The sequence below is a fragment of the Colletotrichum truncatum genome (genome assembly GCF_014235925.2).
Source record: "Colletotrichum truncatum strain CMES1059 chromosome Unknown Contig_0001, whole genome shotgun sequence".
In the NCBI taxonomy this organism is placed as follows: domain Eukaryota; kingdom Fungi; phylum Ascomycota; class Sordariomycetes; order Glomerellales; family Glomerellaceae; genus Colletotrichum; species Colletotrichum truncatum.
This window is the reverse complement of record NW_027222398.1, coordinates 2,894,432-2,913,106: the sequence shown is the minus strand read 5'-3', so window position 1 is coordinate 2,913,106 and position 18,675 is coordinate 2,894,432. Positions and strand designations below refer to the sequence as shown.

Here is an 18,675-nt window from a genome sequence, read left to right as displayed (position 1 = left end):
TGGGAAACTCGGGGGACCATCCGGCTCGCAAGCGCGGAGCTCGGGCGAGGGGTTGTCGGGCTAGTCCGCCGTACCAAACCGAATTGATACTGATTCACATCCAAAATAGGAAAGATGAAGTGCCGTCCTCTTCAGTCACTTTTTTTTGGGCTATGGGTCCTGGTCCTTGAACAAATTTCGCTCAGAACACCAAGGCTGAGCAAAGCTGGAGTGTGCTGCTTGGACAGTCATTTCCTTTCAACCTTTGGAAGGCGGCTGGGAGGGCAGCTAATCGTGAATTGACGACGGACTCATCGTGTACTTAAAGAGACGTTTGAATCCCGCTACAAGTCTGTTTTTCTCCATCATCAGCATCCTCACTCAGTCTTTCATTCCACAACTCCAACACACACTCGTCACTCTTTACCCAACTACTACCACATTCTTTCAAAAATTTTATATATTTCATAATACCACCGCAACCATGAGATTCTTCAACTTCGTCGCCATCTCTTCCCTCTTCGCCACCTCCTTGGCAGCCCCCGCCACTCAGGGCGAGGTCAGCATCGTCAAGGCCCGCGATGTCCCCGCCGTTGAGCTCAACGTAGTCGAGGCTCGCACCGCTCAGATCGTCTGCGGCAAGCTCCAGACCTCCCTCATCGATGTCCGCAAGCACACTTCCGCCATCAACGCCACCGTCACCGGTGTCTGCAGATCTTGCGTCGCCCAGCAGAAGGCCAACATCATCAAGTCCGTCAAGGGCGAGGTCACCCTGATTGTCGGCGTCATCCACTCCCTCACCGGTGAAGTCTGCGGCCTCCTGTCCGGAAGCGTCGAGATTCTCGCCGAGGAGAAGCAGCAGATCATTTCCCTTGTCTTTGAGCTCATCTTCGAGCTCCTCTGCACTCTCAAGCGCGTCCTGGCTCTTCTTGGCTGCAGTAAGTTTCACGGATCTCGCTTCAATTGTTGCCCCGCACTAACCATAATTCGCCTCAGACGTCTTTGAGCTCCTCGGTCCCCTCATCTTCACCCTCCTCACCGTCGTCGGCCACCTCCTCTGCACCCTCAACGTTCTCGTTGACGGCCTTCTCAAGCTTGTCTTCGGCCTCCTTGGCGGTGTCATTGGCCTGCTCCTTGAGGTTCTCAAGGGTCTCCTCCCCACCGTCCTCGGTATCTGCGGCGGCGTCCTTGGCAAGCTCAACCTTAGCAGCCTCCTCTGCGGCTTCCTCGGCAGCATCTTCTAAGTTTAAGATTCTGTGCACAACTAAAACTTGCTTGGAATTCTGGACGCCCTTGATGGTATCCTAGAATTCAGCGCAGCATTTGGGGATTAAACGCGATACAATAGTATCCAGTATAGCTCTCTATCTGTATTACACTACATTTTAAAAAGTACTTTAGTCACTTATAATCGAAGCATTTACTTCATCAAGCTGTCCCTTATCGATTCTTCTACTCCCCAACGCAGTGAAATATATGCATTCTTGAACATTCTGTCAAACTGAACTACATAGTGATTAGCAGCTTTCGACGGCATCGTTTCAAAAGCAGAAAGTGAACTAACGATGTTTTTTTGCCTGTCCTTTCCGTCAGCCACGTTGATTGTCGCGGTATTGCAATGCGTTTTGCTGTTCGTCGTAGCTCCAACGCTCTTAGCTCTATTAGAAACTGGCTGGCATGGTGATGCACAGACTTCGCAAGCACATCTACGCCTGTGTCATAGAAATCTTCCACGGCCAACCCTATCTGTTGCATCGAGATGACATCTTCAAGTGTGCGAAAGAATTTTAAAATTAGAGTTGGAAGAATGAGTAACAGCTTAAGTGCAAGTCAGAGGATTTGGCTCTCTCGACAGCTTCGTGTAAGCCAAACTAATCATGCTCTTTACTATATATCACTTCTGTACTTCAACTGTATCATTACATTCATGAATACCTTATTATGAACACGAGATGCCTAGTGATGAGTGAAAAAGTGTTACCAACCAGATGCGCGCACCCATACATCCACTATCTTCGATTGACTGCTCTCCGCACTGGAGTCAACCACGAGGTACCACCCATACATGGCTCCTGTAACACATGCATGGTTGGGATAAATCCGGACACTCTGTCCAACTTCCAGGGGTACTGGTGGCAACTCGTTGGCCTCGTCGCCTTCTGGTTTAGTATCCCAGGTCAGAATCGAATGTTCCTGGCTAATTCTGCCTACCACAAGTCGATGCTTTGTTTCAACATCCTTGGCGTATGACTTGCGGCTCACGATTCCCCAGCCAGTGTATGAAGGGCAAGGCTCTCGGCCAAGACCGAGGACCCCAACAGCTACGAGCGCCTCTGGCTGCTTTCTCTCGCCATCATTATACACGCTGCAAACCTCGGCCGCCACAAAAACGGCAACTTCCTCTTCCTCATCGCTAAGAAACGTTCTGGCATGGGTAGAGAGTTGCTGGTTGTCGAGGACAGTATAAACGCCAGCGTGCAGTTCGAGATTGACCCGGAAGCCAAGCAGCTCACCTTTCGTGACTTCCTGGATGGTGGTTCTGAGATGCTCACTATCGGAACTCTGTTCCGCTTGCGCACCTGCAAAGTTCTGAACTGCAGCCACCTGCGGCGACGCCCCAACACTGATGGTGAGCTCCTTGTTTTGCGGGAAGTGCTTCGAGTTTTGCTGGAGTGCATCAACACAGCCCTTGATCTCGGCGGCGAGATTATCCATAGCCTGCTTGGCAGTCGTGTCAGCATAGCTAAGGCTGCTATGCGAATAGAGACCGGTCAATGTGATCTGGCCAGCAGCTTCGAGATGCATGACCTTTTCAAGCAGACCATTCTTGTTAAGAGCAGAAGGAGGGAGGCCAGCGCGGTGATAGCCGGTGTCGACCTTCAAATAGACTCCGGCTGGAAAGCCAGCCTTCTGGAAGAAATGACCAACTGCTTCAAGTTGATCAGGGTGGTCAATCATGAAGGTTATGCTGCCAGGACCAAGTTCGCGGGCTATCTCGGCGACTCGCGTCGCTTGAGATGGCGGGAGGGGTATGCCATATAACACATCAATTTGACGTCCATTGTCTTTAAACTCCCTTAGGAGCGGCAGCAAATGTTGCAGCTCGGGAACGGTGGAGACGACAATTTTCACTTGTGATGAAGTTTCGCCTACTTGTAATCTTGCAAGCTGGGTTGTCTAGACCGCATGTTAATATGGTGAGTTACAACAGACCAGCAATATCGGGTTGCAGGTCATATGTGGTGGCATCTTGTCCCGACTGACCTTGTGGGTCTTGACATGAGCTCGGAAGCCTACTCCAAGGGCTTGTACGGCATCGAGCATAGATTGGCAGTGCCTGCGTGCCTTGGCGACATCTAGAACCAGAGCAGGTTTCGGGACATCCTCAACGGTCTTGCCGACATAGAATTGCCGGAGTTCATCGATTGAGGGAGCTAGACGTTGCGGGGAGCTCATGATTGCAGGCCAGGGTCGAAACCAGACAATTTGGGGACGGAATGGCGCAATGGCTGGGGTGTGGATATGGCCAATCAGGATGATCAATCTGGCTTAAGATACGAAGGCTGAAGCTGTCTTGGGACTGCTAGTTAACGGGAATTCCGGAGAAGGTTGGTGATGATATATCGCGCCCTTTAGCGGGGTCTCTACTGTGGAAAGGGCAAAGGGCGTGATTGATGTCAACCGAAGTCTGATCCTCGGGGATAGTAACACCGCGGTAGATATTACAGCCGCCGACCGGCATAGTGGGGACGATATCGGCCGTTATCCCCGCACTTACCCGAAAAGGCAGTCCTTTATTGACCAATCATCGGAGTTGGTGGAACAGATCTCAGCGGCTGCAACATTTTAGTTATGTTTAATTTGTTAGATCTGGGAGATTCGCTAATAATGTTTCACCCTTTGTGTGACAGTGATGAAATCAACAACGAATCACATATAAGAAGAGAATCGCAACATAGAGTAAAAAGTCCTGGGTCAGCTTACAATGCCATGAAAGTGGACTGACTGGTTTTCAATGCGCTAATGTACATACTACTAGAATGCCGTACATAAGCGGGCGTCACGTGTGTTACGGTCCAGCCCCTTCGCCGGCGCCGGCGCCCCGCCATTGCCACCCTTCCCCCCTCCCCCCGGCCATCAAATTTTTTGTCGATAAGATGACCAAACGCGTGGGGCAAGCACGCAAAAGCATTGAACGAAGGACCCTTTGTCCCTTCAAGGTGTAGCTGCTGCCCACTGCAACCGACTCCGCCGCTGTTGTTTTTTCTCATTAGTCGCTGAAGTGATCCATCATCGTCTCTTCAACCCCCCAAGCCACAAATCAACACTCAACGACACGATAATCATGACTGAGAGCCAGCCGCTGCTCGAGGATCCTCTTTGTGAGGAAGACGTATCGAAGCATTTACTTGATTTTGACCCCAATGGCGATCCGGAGAACCCAAGAGAATGGCCGACCGCCTTCAAGTGGACCATAGTCGGTCTCCTGGCTTGCATGGCCTTCACTGTGTATGAAGCCCCCCCGGCTTAACTTTTAGCCAACAAACTCAATAGTTTGGACTTCAACCGCTGACCTTCTTATAAGGACTTTTACTTGTATCTCTGTTGTGCCTGTAGCTGCCCACATCATCGGTGATCTCGACCACACTGATGGCACTAACTCACCAGCGAGCGCTCTGCTCGTCACCATCTGGGAGTTAGGCGAGGCTGCCGGCCCTCTTCTCATTGCTCCCCTTTCCGAGATCTATGGCCGAGCTCCGGTATTGAATGCTGCCAACATCCTGTTCGTGACGGCCACTGTCCTCGCTGCTCTCAGCACGAGCACGCCGCTCCTCATCGGCGCCCGTGCCCTGACCGGTCTTGCTGTTGCTACCAACGTTTTGAACCCCGCCATCATTGGCGATATGTTTGAGGCCGATCAGCGTGGCTCCGCCATGAGCATGGTTTCGCTTGCCCCTCTCGTCGGCGGTGCAGTCGGCCCCATGATTAGTGGCGCTATCGCGCAGACTCTCGGCTGGAGGCGCGTTTTGTGGATGAGTGCATGCTTGGCAGCTGCGTGTGAGGTTCTATTTCTCTTCTGTTTTAAGGAGACTTACAAGATGACCATTCTGAGGCGTCGTGCCGCCAAGGCGCAGCATGAATCCGGGGCCCCTCTTCATCCGGCTGGTGTTGATGACCACAAGAGCATGTTGCGGCTGTGGGAGTCGATTAAGCGCCCTGGCGCGGTGCTGACCAAGTCTGTTGTTCTTCTCGGGCTGTCGTTCTTTGGCTGCATTACCTTTGCCTACTTTTATGTCATGTCCATCACTCTTCCCAACATCCTCCAGGAGGTGTATGGTTTCTCTCCTGCCATGACCGGACTGTCCTTCATGACCTTCAGTATGTTATCCCTCTAGACCGTGCATTTGCTGTGTAAGCCATCCTCTAACATACTGTAGGCGTCGGATCTTTCATCAGTGTTCTCGTCAGCAACTTCTTCCTCGACCGCATTTACATCAAACTCCGCGGCAACGACCCTGTCGGCCGCCCAGAGTACCGGCTTCCACTAGCCATCATTGGTGCCTTCGGTCTACCCATAACCATCATTGCATACGGCTGGATCACCCAATTGCGACTCCCTGTTGGACTGCTCCTTGCGAGCGTTGCCCTGATGGGTTTCATGCTTCTTATTTGCTCCCTGCCTTTGTCAGCTTACGTCGTTGACGCAGCCGGTCTCTATTCCGCCTCCGCCATGACCGGTTTCATTGTTACGAGATGTTTGGCTGGCACTTTCCTGCCGCTTACCGCGGGACCTCTGATTGAGTCTTTTGGGTACGGCTGGGCTTTCACGATGTTGGGCGTTGGTAGCATCTTTTTAGCTCCTATTCCCATCGCTGTTATGAGATACGGCCACGTCTGGCGCCAGAAGTCCGAATACACGAGAGACGCTTAGGATTATACGATTTCATGAATGTTTTATCGCCGCATACGCATATCACGGAATGGAAAAGCTCAACGAGAAAAGTTTTGATATTATATTTTTACGTCTTGTACTTACGACTCAACTCAAGTTTAGGAGCATTATATGGTTAGATTAATGGTTTTTAGATTAGACTTGGTATTAATGACAGTAGGTAGCTATGTGGGTATTAGGTTTTTTCTGCCTCACTTGACTTATCTACCGCTGTCTAAGGATGTAGCTACGGCCTCTGGGACTTCATGCACGAGAGGTTTCCCATGCCTTAAAGGCCTCGACAGCTTCGGCCACAGAATCGTGTCCCAAGAGCTTCTGTTGGTAATCCGAGTCAATCCAACTCCATCCTGTTGGCAACAGCCCCTCTCCCAAACTTGAACCTGCCATCTCAGCATCTCGAGCCTGCTGCTCAGGTCCGTCCGGTACACGATACCACTTATGATTCGACCTTGCGCCTTGGACGTTGAGTGTGGTTCGCGATTTGCGTAGCGACTCGTACAATTGAAGGACCTCTGGGATCAATTCTGTCAAGCTTTCCTGTGCAGAAGTGTTAAGCATGCCCAACAGCCTTCCAAGCACAGCACCATCTTCGATAGCCATGGCCGCCCCTTGCGCCTGGTATGGAAGGCTTGGATGGCAAGAATCGCCCAGGAGTGCTACACATTTCTAAGAAGAGTTAGAAGACTTTAATTCCTTTGCAAGTGAAGATCGCTTACTTTGGTCCACGTCTCCAACTCTGGGTGTGTGCAAGGCTTCCACTTCTGAACCCTCGGTATGCGAGAAATCAACTTCACCAACCTAGAGGAATCAGTATGGTGTGGAAGCACACGTAAGGAAAGGGGGAATGCATTTACGTCTCATCCCAACCTTCATATTCTTGCCTCATCTCACCAACTTCCCCATCAATGTGCCTTTGGCCATGCGGCATAACATCAGGCTTGAAGAGGACAAGATTGAACTCCTTCCCTCCTCTAACGGGATAGAATAATGTGTACTTTTGAGGGCCAACCCATATAGTTATTCGTTTTCTGCTGTAGAGCTCCTCAATCTTCGCGTCGTTAAGGCTCTTGAGATACTCCAACGGAAAGCTTGCACGGTATGCAACATCACCAGTCTCGGCTGCGGGGGAAGGTTTACCAAGCAATTGGTTCCGACACACCGAGTAAAGTCCTATTAGATTTAGCACGGACATCCTCCATGTGTGGCTACACGGCAAGAGGACGAAATCTTGAAATCACACATACCATCCGAACCAATAACAACATCTCCGGATATGTCATCACCGTCCTCGAGCCACACAGTGTTGTTTTCAAAATCAATACTCTCGACATCCAAATCCAAACAGAGGTCCACGCCGAGGGCTTCACACTCGTCCCACATTACGGCGTGAAAATCAGCTCTGTGCACCACCATCCACGGATCCCCATACTGCTCCTGGTAGCTTTTCTCAGAGAGCGGATGCAGTGGCTCTCCGTTGGCATAGCGGCGCAACTGTACTCCGTCAATCGCGACACCGCGCTCCAGCAACCTGTCCAGGAAACCCAACTGCCGGGCAATCCTGGTCCCGTTGGGAGGCACCTGGATACCTGAACCGATCTAAAGCGACAATTCCATGTCAGTGCTCTTCTCAGATGACATCCCAAAGCCAGGACATGATTCAATATCTTACCGGCACAATCCGATTCGCCCTCTCAAGGACAACGACTTCCAGCCCTTCCTTCTTGCAGGCAATCGCACAAGCAAGGCCACCCAGGCCAGCGCCAACAATAAGAACCTTCATCGTTGCTGAAAGTTTCCGCGCGGGCGACGTTCGGGTGCACGGAAGTTGGAGATCGAAAGGGGCAAAAAAGATCTGTCCTGAATTGGTACGTACGGTCATTGGTCTGTCCAAAGGGGGGGGGGGGGGGGGGGTCATCATGCACGGCGTTGCATGGGCGGGGCCCCGCGCGGCCCGAAACCCACATCGGAATCGCTATCGGCTGCCAAGCCGTCGGTAACTTTAATCGCTGCCTGGAATTTCGGCGATAATGGTTGCCAAAAACATCTAATCAAATTCATGGTGCCCAACGTCTGTGGTTTTTATCACCAGTCTACTTCCTGAGCGTCTGGGTCTCAGGCAATTATGGGCCCTATCGCCGGTCCGACGCCGTGCCCTTAAAGCCTAAACTGGCCTCAATCTCATCTTGTCATTTTCTTCTGTTCTTTCAGTTCAGTTGTTTTTAGCTTAGATTTGGGCCCTGGAAGAAAACCCAAAAGCACACTCATGTATAGTTGTCTGTCGTATTGTGCTTTGTCCTCATGTCATGTTGCAGATAGACGTTTCCGACGCATGTGACGGGCTCTGCAACCAGTTTATCTAAAACATCCTACATATGTATGCGTTAGAGTGTAGGAGGTGTCTGGTGATAACTTGTTCTCTTGCGATTAGACCTACGGTATGATTTTCTGGGCTGATGTGTCATATGTGTAGAAGCACTTTGACTGCAATACCTCCGACAGTGTAGAACTTAGCACAAGGTAAGATCCTTTTCTTGCCAAATACGAAGCATTAGATATACTCTGATCATGCACAAAGCTCCATCCTTTTTAATCCTGGACTCTTTGCAGGCGTTGTAAAGAAATTTCCTGTGTAGAAAATCCCGGATGAAAGCACCTCCTAATGGAAATCAATATGCTTTCCTTACAATAATATGGTTACAAGTTTAGTCAACTGACATGTCTAGACATGCTCAGAAGGACTATGTGTGCGCGATACTTGCAACAATAGCGACTGACATTTAAGCGTCCTAAACAAAACATGGACAACTTCGTGCAATACCTTACGTTCGAAGCAAATAACACCGAAGTAGCAAAATACGTAGCAGTGAATAATTTTGCAATTATATTAGATTTGATTTATTCAATAATGGCGTCAATGATCAAATTACTCTTCCGCTTAAAGGTTTCGCTATACTACAAACATAGCACATCGCCAAAATTTCTGGAGAGCAGCCTCCATAATTAACGTCTACTAAAATATTAGTTAGACATCTGATTCTTCCTCTAGATGATTAACATGCTTTCTCATGCAAAACAAGCAAATCCCTGAATGTAGAATGTAGAGAGTACAGCAGATCTCAACGATTGATGTTTCAAACGCATTTGGAATAAGGCTGAGATGAGGGATACCCTGTGATTGTTTCAAGGTTTCAATGATGCTGTCCAACGTGTAAATAGCTATAAATATTTAACGGCTTAGTTTGCATATGCGATGTTTTAGTCCGTGGACCTGTCAACATCGGTCAGTGCACCGCCGATCTAGTTCCCGTTGGTCAACGTTGCAGATTACCCGCATGTATGAGCGGTGTCATAGCTAGTATGGTATTGCTTTGGCTCACTGATTCCATCACACTTGCATGGATCTAACGGTATTTATGTAATATAAGGTAATACCGTAGGGCTAGCTAACGGCTGGCAAATCACGCACGCAGTTTACGGTTGAGTTGATCGTTGCATGGTACCACATTGCATATGTCGTGCCCTGCAGTTTCCTACCCAGGCGCGATTCTAATAATAGTCAGCAGTATACATCTGTCTAAAATCACCCAACGAGCATAGGAAATGATCTTGTTATACCTTAACCACCAACGCCCATACGATGGCTTTTGGACACTAAACTAGACTATACTGGCATAGGAGTAAGACGTCTTCCCCAGTACAGAGCATGCTACTAGATATGGACATGCAAATAGACTTTGTGACATTGTTTGAGGTACCGAATCTGCCAACGAGAGCTTTGACGTCCCTAAAAACCCCTCAGCAATACGTCATTAACATTGGAAACTTATTTTCACCAAAAGCAATGGCGTCCAACTTTCATCTCACCTTTAATTTCGTCAACAATTCGTAGCCGAGGTAGATGCTCTTTTTTCCTCTAATGGGAAGTGTGTAAGGAGTGTTGGAGTTCACACATCCTTGCTGGAAGGGTAGGGAACAGGGTCAACACCACGCCCAACTTGTTCAAACCTTACAAAGGAACACTAAACATATGGCGATGAAGATTTGGGGTTTGATTACGGATGATACAAATGCATGACTAATATTTGGGTGATGTCCATCTAAACGTGGCGTCGACGCGCACTGTTATTCAAATAAGTTGTCCGATCTTGCCGGTGTATCTCCCCGCAGCTTGACGTATAGACCCCCGCAGGGTGGAGGATGTGCATGCTTACGTTTAACCCCTATTCCCGAGAAACTATGTGGGAATCCGTTTCGGACGAACATTCATTGAAGCGGATTTCACGTCAAGATTGCCCGAGGCTTCTTGAAGTCCGCCCGTAAATCCCACACCCCGATGTCGAAAGTTCAAATTGACTTGCTTGCCCGGGACAACCGACGGGTTGGTCGGGTATGCAAGGTCCGGTGGCGGTCATCACACAGGAGTTTATATCCATACGGATGTTTGCCTGTTTTGCTTCTTCTTAAAATCGTACGGGCCATTTCATTTTTCTTCAGCTATGCTCAGATGCCGTTCATCGACGAGAAAAGCGCACCCCTCTCCCGGATGGCATTTCAAGCCCTTGTAAGATACAAGCACGACGGACAAGCCTTTTACGGAAACCTCGTGCGTAGGAGTAGGAGTGGGTATGTTGTTGAGCGGTTAGGGGGGGACATTGACAACGGATTCGTCAATACAAGAGTGAGAGATACAGTGACAGAGGTAAGTCGCAACTTGGGACACATTGATGAATCGATGAAGGCGCATGAAAATGATGGCAAGGACTGAGACTAAAGTTTTATGTGACTTAAAAAGCTTCTCTGCCCTTTGGAAAGGGCGCCGATGATAATCTGTCTCGGCCTCAACTTCGTTCGATTCGCGGAACTGGAAAATGTAACAAGCAGCCTTCACTCGGATTTACAAGAGACCAACAGCGCTGACAGCATTCCAGCTTCCGATTGCAGCTTATCCAATAGTCTTTACCAAGCCCCCAGATGCCCTTTCGGGTCCCAACGACCCGATCAGTGTTCATCCGGATGCCCAAAGCCACTTGGATTACGAAGGGGAGCTTTGTGTTGTTATTAGCCGAGACGCGAAAAATGTGTCAGAAGCTGATGCGCCAGACTATATCCTCGGCTATGCCGCTGGTAATGATGTTACCGCGCGAAATTTTCAAATACCAGATGCCTCTGGAGGACAGTACTCGTACTGCAAGTCATTTGATGGCTTTGCGCCGATAGGTCCGGCAATCTGGTCACCTGCGGTCATTCCTGACCCGCATGCGCTCCGGTACCGTACAATGGTCAACGGGAAGGTTGTACAAGAGACAGAAACGTCCGACATGATTTGGAGCGTGTCTCAGGTAATCGCCCATTTGTCGCGGGGAACAACGTTGAGGAAAGGCACGGTGATCATGATGGGCACCCCTGTAGGTATTGGGTACTCTCAGGGGAAGTTCTTGAAAGATGGGGATATTGTGGCAGTGGAGATTGATGGGTTAGGCAAAATCGAAAACAAGATTGTTTTTGAGAAGCCGGTTTCCCAGTAGTGTTGACGACCCCTTGTTGAGTTGAGGCCCTCCAAAGACTTCGTTGCTGAAGCACTACACACTGATGAGGAATATCGGTCTTGACAATTGCGCAACGTCTAAAGACTTGATGTACATTGCTGATAATGTTGTTGATAATGTTGCTGATACTGTTGCAATTCTGGAGAACTATTGTTTAAGTTCAAGCATGATTATGTCACAACTATGATGGCTTGGCCCGCTCTGTGAAGAGTAGTATATCTAGAAACACGGTATTGTACATTTATCTCTTTTCAGCCGACAAATCATAAGCTGCTGTATTACAACAGACCATTATTTTTCTTAAATTCCAAGAACCACTCTTCAACATCCGCGGGTGTTTGATTCCAAGGATCGCCGCTGAAGCCTTTATCAGTATCGTGAACTCGGTGATGAAAGCGAAGGTGTTGAAAAAACTGGAAAAGACTTACTCGTCATATAAAATCCACCTTGCTTGATGTCTGATTTCCTCATCAGTGGGTACATGGCTGTTGGGATTATTAGGGGACATGGTGCTAGCTACAAACCGGGACAATTCTTTTGCCAGATGACGATATCTATTCAGATCGTTAAGGAAAAAGGGCACCGCACTTCGAGATGGGCGTTCTTCAAGGAGTGGATACCCAGAGCCATCGAAGAGTGTTTTGGCAGTCTGCAGACGCATGTAAAAGTCTTGGGCTGATTCTCCTGAATTATCAGTTCCCAAGACAGTAGGATTCTGTAAAGAGGCATCTTGTGAATTTCGGGCTGCTGAGGCTCCAAACTGTTGAAATAGGTTGCTTGAGCTTGCCAAGTTTGGGTTACTCTCAGCCGTGCAACTCATTTGCCCGAAACTCGCAAGGTCACCATAGAAGCCATTAAGCTGATTCGGATCGTCTCCATAGTTAAATACTGACGCTTCCTCCTGCGATAAAGTACCCTGTGAGTACTGGCTCCCCCTTTGCCGCAGGGGATTGATCCAATCAGTGGACTCCCATATCAGACGGACCAAAAAGCCCGCAAACCGTCTTGAAGGATTTATGGAAGACGACTCCACTTGGCTCAATATGACACACGCTGCTTGTTGAATCTCATGATTTGGAATTACGCGTTGCGTGGATTGTATCGCAACGTATCGGCAGAGTTGTGACTCGAGCTCGCAGTCTTCAAAAATGTTCATCTTTCCATTGATACGAAGTTGGCTCATTCGGAACTTTGCCAGTTGGTTCATAGGTCGAAATCGAGCTCTTGTGGCGATTTCTGCCGAGCGCATGAACAAATCCCTGAGCCAAGACGGAGACGAAGGGGCAAGTGCAGGTGCGAAGAATTCAGCACCGAAGATAATGCTGCAGCCTTCATATTTAAGCTCATCATCGGAAGGCAGGCTTTGCTTGCTTTCATAGTAGTTGCGTACATAGTATTCAACTTCAAGTTTGAGAAGTTCGTAGGCGCTGGAAGACGTATCTGCTGGCCCAATACTTGCAGCGTAAGGAAGTGGTGCGGATAGCTCGAATCGAATAAGGTCTAGTGATAGTCAGCAAGAGAGAAGAGGTTAAATGATGGAGTGAAAAAGACGTACACGGTGGCATGGCATTGTCTAGCATGTCCACTACAGAAGGCTCGAAGCCCCAGTCTCCCTCCCATTCTGCCATTGTACTCCCATTCTTAAAATGATGTGCAAGGTGATCAACTCTACTTGCCCATGTTTCAAAGCGGGCGCCACAGAATCCGCACCTTGAGAGAATTTTGCTGGTGGCTGATTTCCACTTATCTGTCATCAGTCGTGTTATCTGACTCGATCCGTGTACGAGCTTCAGGTGTTGCCGCATGTGGTCTTTTCTGTAGAATGTGCGCTCTTCAAGAGGCCGCTCTGAACATGCAGCTTGATGGTGCCCGTCCAGATGGGACGTGGCAGGATCCGACTCTTCACAATAGACGCAGACCTTGCCTTTCTCGGGGTGAATCTCCGTTGGGCCATTAGGTGAACATACCCATTGCTCGAGCGAAAGATGTAAGGATTTCTCATGTCGCTGCCAGTCATATTTCGTTTTGAATGTCTCCGTACAGAACGTGCATTGGTACATGTTGCGTACTTGCTGCAAGCCAATCCGCTGTACTTTTTGAGATTTTGTAATCCCACGTCTTCTCCGTCGATTCGAAATCTTGTTTGAGTCTCGCGACCCAGCAGACCGTCTGGAACCATACGAGTATGCAGAATTGTTCGACCCTGAGCCTCTGCTGGAGCGTGATGTTCCAGTGCTACCGATAGAGGATGCATTCTCTGACGACCTGCCCGAAACGGGAGAACGACGTGGAAAATCCGAATGCCCAGATGATGCAACAACAGCACGAGAGATATCAGATACAAGAGCAGGTTCGTGTTCCGGCGGCGAATTCTCCCAACGTTGTAAAGGGTTCATGAGCTCGAATGGCATTGGCGTTGGTGTCCGAGCGGGTATGTCAACAGGCCCCGCAGTACTTTCAGTCCAGGATGAGACTTGCGCAGCAGGGGCAGCATGTGATTGGAACTTTCTGCGACGACGCGTATTGGCAAACCAGTTGGTAATTTGCTGTCTCTCTAAGCCGGTTCGGTTCTGCAGCCTGTCGATTTCTTTTGGGGTCGGATACGGATTCTGTTCGTGGGTATCAAACCAGGTTCTCAAAGCCTTGACAGCGCTGGATGTGAAGCGGCTGCCAACTTTCACCGGTTTGCTTTCCATAGGCTTCTCGGCCTTGTCTAAGGACGTAGACTTGACCGCATCTCCTTCTATGTCTTCAGCCAAGGGCGCCCCCCCGGATGAATTCGACGAAGGTGATGCAGCATTATCGGCAGATTGGCCTTGCAACGCACTAATTGGATCCTGGTGACCAGTAAGATCTATAAACTGTTCAAATTGGCCAAAATCTACACCAATTTCATGGTCTTGGTCTTGAGCAAAGGAATTCATGTCGAAGGTGGCACAACCAGCTTCTTTAGTCATGACTCAGCAAGGGTTGCAGGGATTCCAGACAGGGATGCAGAGCAGTCGAGATTATCTAGCGAATCGACATTGGAAAGGTGCTAAAAAAAGAAATGCGGGAAGAAAAAAAATTGACAAATATGTAGAAAATGAAATGAAAACCCTAAGAGAAATGCAATCGACTATAGCGGTTGAATGAGAATAATGGCTGATGCAGAGCACGCGGGGTTGTTTGAGGCATTGTGGATAGAAATGGAGCTTGTCACCAAAGGGCGGAACTTTAGGCACTGATTATGCAAGACTCCCACCTCTGTTTCCAAAGTGATGAAACAAAGCTCACGGGTTGATTTCGGATAAACTGGCCTAAATAGGCATAATGGGCTTAGTAATTAGTCCGGTATTCCGCATCCTTCCTCCAGGTAGTTAGAAGTTGAAGAGAAAGAAAAAGGTCGGATATCTGGAATGATTAGTTGTCTTTGAGTTAGAGTTACTCGTTATAAAACTTGCTTTGTTTACAAGTAGTATACTATTTCTCTTCCAATCTCTACCATCAACCTTATGTGGTCAACAAACCGCGGGATAGGACAGGGACTACGCTGGTGCGCCAACAGCGCTGTGCGCAATAATTAGGTAGTCCGTGCTGATGTGACAATAGGTGGTGCAAAGGTGCAGAAGGAAAAGTTAAACACTTGAAAACACAACATGTCGGGAAAACTGCAGCTTGGATGGTTCAAGATATTCTTTTTCCTGTATTACGTCTACCCGCATAAGTGCAATAAGACATTGGCTAGTAAGTAATATATCTTCTTTTCTTCTCTCTGTTGCCTTCACGTAGTGGTAGCCCAAAAGGTAAGCGACCTAAGCCTCTTTCAGAAGTTACCCCGTCGGTATCCATCACCAGGTCGACTTTACGCAAGCCAATAGCGTAGTTGTCGGACTACTCCTGAGCAACCCACCCGGGGCATTATCAGTTTGTGTAGATCTCACCGAATGCCACCGGGCTACAGTAACATCAGCATAAGGCATACAGCCACCCATAGACCAGTCAAGGCTTCGCTTTGGCCAACCAGAAAACTGAACCTTCCAGGTACTTTTGACCTACTATAGATTCTTGCCACAGCAGAAGTACCTGGCACTATCTAAGCTACAACTCATGTCACCCTCGTTGCCAACAGTCTCAATGTACTATTGTTGTCGGCGGGAAGGGTGGGTAAAGGAGGAGGAGCTAATGCACCGGTAGCATGGCGGTAGTCGATGGGGTCCTGCTTCGCTACATTGGTTTGCGAATGTAACGCCCACACGTCAGCTTTCCCCAGGCTTTGGCGCGCTTATTATTACGCTTAATTTTCCGACGGACTGTTCCTTACATAAATGACGAATGACTGCCCTGAAATAGCTTACACAACTAACAGTCCTCCTGTCAGCTCGGAGATGCATGTCCCGAATATTCCTTTTCTGGAACTCCAGAAATCATTCCAGGCAACACGGTGGGTAAACCCCACCAACTTTATAGCAACCCGCAACTCGTCGCCTGGTTAGGACGACCAGCTCGATAGGACTGGCGGTAAAACTCCAGGGCATTTCAACCAGATTTTCGGCTGGCGATGGCCCGAATTCAGCATTCAATAAGACAATACATATGGATTCTGATCTTTGCACAAACTACTTAATCATGATGACCTTACTTGCAGTTGATCATGAGACAAGAGAAACTTTCGAACAGTAATTTCCGTGTCGACGGAATGCCCATCATGATGTTCAAAAGCATTTTCAGCCTTCTCTGCTTGTGGCTTGCAGCAGTGACGGCCATCACTGTTACAACCTCTACCGCTTCATATGTAGTCGATACTGAGAGCTCATACCAATTTGCAGTTACAATCAGCCGCACAAACTGCGATATCACTTCTATCAAGTTCTACGGCGCTGAGTACCAGAACCAAGGTACTTTCAGCCACATTGCCTCGGGATTAGGCACCGGAACTGCGGTGAGTAGCAGTTTTTAAATTTTCTGTTGGCGAACATTATTTTGACTGGACGAAGGTTACTTACTGGACGAGCCCATCTGGTGACACCGTAATCTTCCAATGTACCCAGAACAACGCCCAATTCAATCTTCAACATTATATGGTCTTCCGTAACGGACAAGCCAACATCTACATGGGTACCAACACTGTCACAAACCCGACCGTAGGTGAATTGCGATACATTTTCAGATTGAACGGATTGGATGTTTCTTACCCGCACGGTGATGTTTCCAAAACCGCTGGTGGCACGGCTATTGAAGGAAGTGATGTGTATCTCGTCAACGGCCAGACTCGGAGCAAGTTTTATTCCTCGGACCGCTTCATCGACGAGAGAATCTACTGCGTCACCAACTCTGGACCCTCGGTCCACGCTTGCTGGCTTCGACCTAATCACCAAGCGACTGAAAAGAGCTCTGGCGGTCCCTTTTTCCGCGACATCAGCTCTAATGCGGGCGGCGCATACAACGCTTTTACGTACTATATGAACTCGGGACATGCGCAAACCGAGGCCTACCGCACTGGCTTTCATGGGCCTTACGTGTTTTCAATGACACGAAGCGGCAGGCCTGACCCTGCGTCTGTGGATGTGTCCTTCTTCGACAGCCTTGGATTGTCGGGCTACGTCCCCATCAATGGCAACCGTGGGTATATCACTGGTACAGCTTCCGGCGTTTCCACAAGCTTTCCCAGAGTGGTACACTGGTTCAACAGCAACTACCAGTTCTGGGCTTATACTAACTCAGCCGGTGTCTACAATTCTCCCCCAATTCCGGCAGGCACCTACACTATGAGACTGTACCAGGACGAGTTCCTTGCGGCATCTCAGTCTGTCTCGGTGACGGCAGGACGAACTACGACTTCGAACATTGCGGCAACCCACGCTGCGATAACACAGTCGCGAACCACGATCTTCAGACTGGGCGACTACGATGGACAGCCAACCGGGTTCCGAAATGCGGAGAACCAACTGCGCATGCATCCATCGGACAGCAGGTAATTAGAGATTTTCCTTTGATATACGATACACCTCTAGTAACTGCAAATGATCTGACTTTTATCTTCCTCCAGAATGGCGAGTTGGTCTCCTGGCACAGTGGCCTCCACTGCCACTTCAACGTTCCCGATGGCCATCTTCAAAAACGTCAACAACGGACAGAAGATTACATTCTCACTCGGCAGTGCACTCACACGGGCGGCAACCCTGCGGATTGCGACCACCTTGTCGTTCGCAGGCGGAAGACCCCAGCCGACGGTTAACGGATTCAGCTGTCCTGCACCTGCAGCCCCTTCCAAGATCGACAGTCGAGGTGTGACCCGAGGCGCCTATCGTGGACATGGTGAAATCTATGAATGCACCGTTCCTGCGGGTACCTTGGTGGCTGGTACCAACACCGTCACCGTGACTGTCATTTCCGGCAGTGATGGCGACACATTCCTTAGCCCCAATGTTGTAAGTTCTGCCTGTGCAATGGTCATCCAATCAATACCTTGTTAACCATAATATTCAGATTCTCGATGCTATTGAGTTATTCTACGTTTAGGATTGAGTGGTAAAGTATATCACAAGCTGAACTAAGGTCTTCACTGGATGAGATAACCTTCTCTGATTGGCGGCGTCAAGCACATGGAGAGTTTTCTTCGAAGTCTACTGGACATCCTGTATATATATCTTCAAGTTCAGGCCAATTTAGGTTCAGTTGACCTCGGTAAATGCTATTGAAACAACAACCTTTCGTACTCGGGCAGATAATCAAACCACCAGCAGAAAATTATTGCCAAGAAAGGAAGCTGTGAAAATCGAGAATGTGAACTTTTTTGACCAATGCCTCCAAAGGACTTGGTGTTATTCTTGTGGATGACCAAAGCATAATAACGATCTTAGGGCAAGATTCTGTCAGGTTAAAAAGAATGCTAAATTGATGCAATCTAACCCAGAAAACCGGAAAAATTCATTTGTGACGTCAGTCCGCATCGATTTTGCTAGAGCTTCTCACTGAAATTTCCCCATAGTGGATAATTCTGCCACAATATGCAGTTATACACTGACGCGCTTCATGATCCTCTTCTTTGCGAGGTCTCCGAAAGCGGGGCCGGGTGGGGCCGCAATGCGCACTTTGAAGCCGGGTAGAATGGGACGTGCGGATAGCCCGGGCGGATTCCTAGGTAGACCCATCATGGGACTACGTCTTATGTCAACCTGGTAAGTCCGTTTTCGCGAGTCGATAATTGCATACAGC

The 18,675-nt window shown here is 48.8% G+C and overlaps 7 protein-coding genes across 7 annotated transcripts; 4 read left to right on the top strand and 3 right to left on the bottom strand.

The window, feature by feature from the left end:
• Positions 1–463: 463 nt before the first annotated feature.
• CTRU02_200761 (uncharacterized protein) lies at positions 464–1,223 on the top strand (the record flags this gene model as incomplete). Its single annotated transcript, XM_036718774.1, has 2 exons — positions 464–917; positions 976–1,223. 2 exons carry the CDS (start codon positions 464–466, stop codon positions 1,221–1,223), a joined length of 702 nt encoding a protein of 233 aa, XP_036589774.1.
• Positions 1,224–1,956: 733 nt separating this feature from the next.
• Positions 1,957–3,435, bottom strand: CTRU02_200760 (alanine racemase domain protein; the record flags this gene model as incomplete). The annotated part of the gene is made up of 2 exons (XM_036718773.1): positions 1,957–3,156; positions 3,244–3,435. The coding sequence occupies 2 exons, from the start codon at positions 3,433–3,435 to the stop codon at positions 1,957–1,959; spliced, it is 1,392 nt and encodes a 463-aa protein (XP_036589773.1).
• An 889-nt stretch (positions 3,436–4,324) lies between these two features.
• CTRU02_200759 (bicyclomycin resistance) lies at positions 4,325–5,911 on the top strand (the record flags this gene model as incomplete). The annotated part of the gene is made up of 3 exons (XM_036718772.1): positions 4,325–4,488; positions 4,565–5,358; positions 5,418–5,911. 3 exons carry the CDS (start codon positions 4,325–4,327, stop codon positions 5,909–5,911), a joined length of 1,452 nt encoding a protein of 483 aa, XP_036589772.1.
• A 264-nt stretch (positions 5,912–6,175) lies between these two features.
• On the bottom strand, positions 6,176–7,712 carry CTRU02_200758 (salicylate hydroxylase; the record flags this gene model as incomplete). The annotated part of the gene is made up of 5 exons (XM_036718771.1): positions 6,176–6,598; positions 6,649–6,730; positions 6,787–7,126; positions 7,177–7,528; positions 7,602–7,712. 5 exons carry the CDS (start codon positions 7,710–7,712, stop codon positions 6,176–6,178), a joined length of 1,308 nt encoding a protein of 435 aa, XP_036589771.1.
• Positions 7,713–10,436: 2,724 nt separating this feature from the next.
• On the top strand, positions 10,437–11,457 carry CTRU02_200757 (fumarylacetoacetate hydrolase family protein; the record flags this gene model as incomplete). The annotated part of the gene is made up of 3 exons (XM_036718770.1): positions 10,437–10,631; positions 10,725–10,802; positions 10,861–11,457. The coding sequence occupies 3 exons, from the start codon at positions 10,437–10,439 to the stop codon at positions 11,455–11,457; spliced, it is 870 nt and encodes a 289-aa protein (XP_036589770.1).
• Positions 11,458–11,756: 299 nt separating this feature from the next.
• CTRU02_200756 (C2H2 type zinc finger domain-containing protein) lies at positions 11,757–14,435 on the bottom strand (the record flags this gene model as incomplete). Its single annotated transcript, XM_036718769.1, has 3 exons — positions 11,757–11,835; positions 11,907–12,978; positions 13,034–14,435. 3 exons carry the CDS (start codon positions 14,433–14,435, stop codon positions 11,757–11,759), a joined length of 2,553 nt encoding a protein of 850 aa, XP_036589769.1.
• Positions 14,436–16,168: 1,733 nt separating this feature from the next.
• On the top strand, positions 16,169–17,933 carry CTRU02_200755 (rhamnogalacturonase; the record flags this gene model as incomplete). Its single annotated transcript, XM_036718768.2, has 3 exons — positions 16,169–16,399; positions 16,452–17,431; positions 17,507–17,933. 3 exons carry the CDS (start codon positions 16,169–16,171, stop codon positions 17,931–17,933), a joined length of 1,638 nt encoding a protein of 545 aa, XP_036589768.2.
• Between the last annotated feature and the right edge of the window lie 742 nt (positions 17,934–18,675).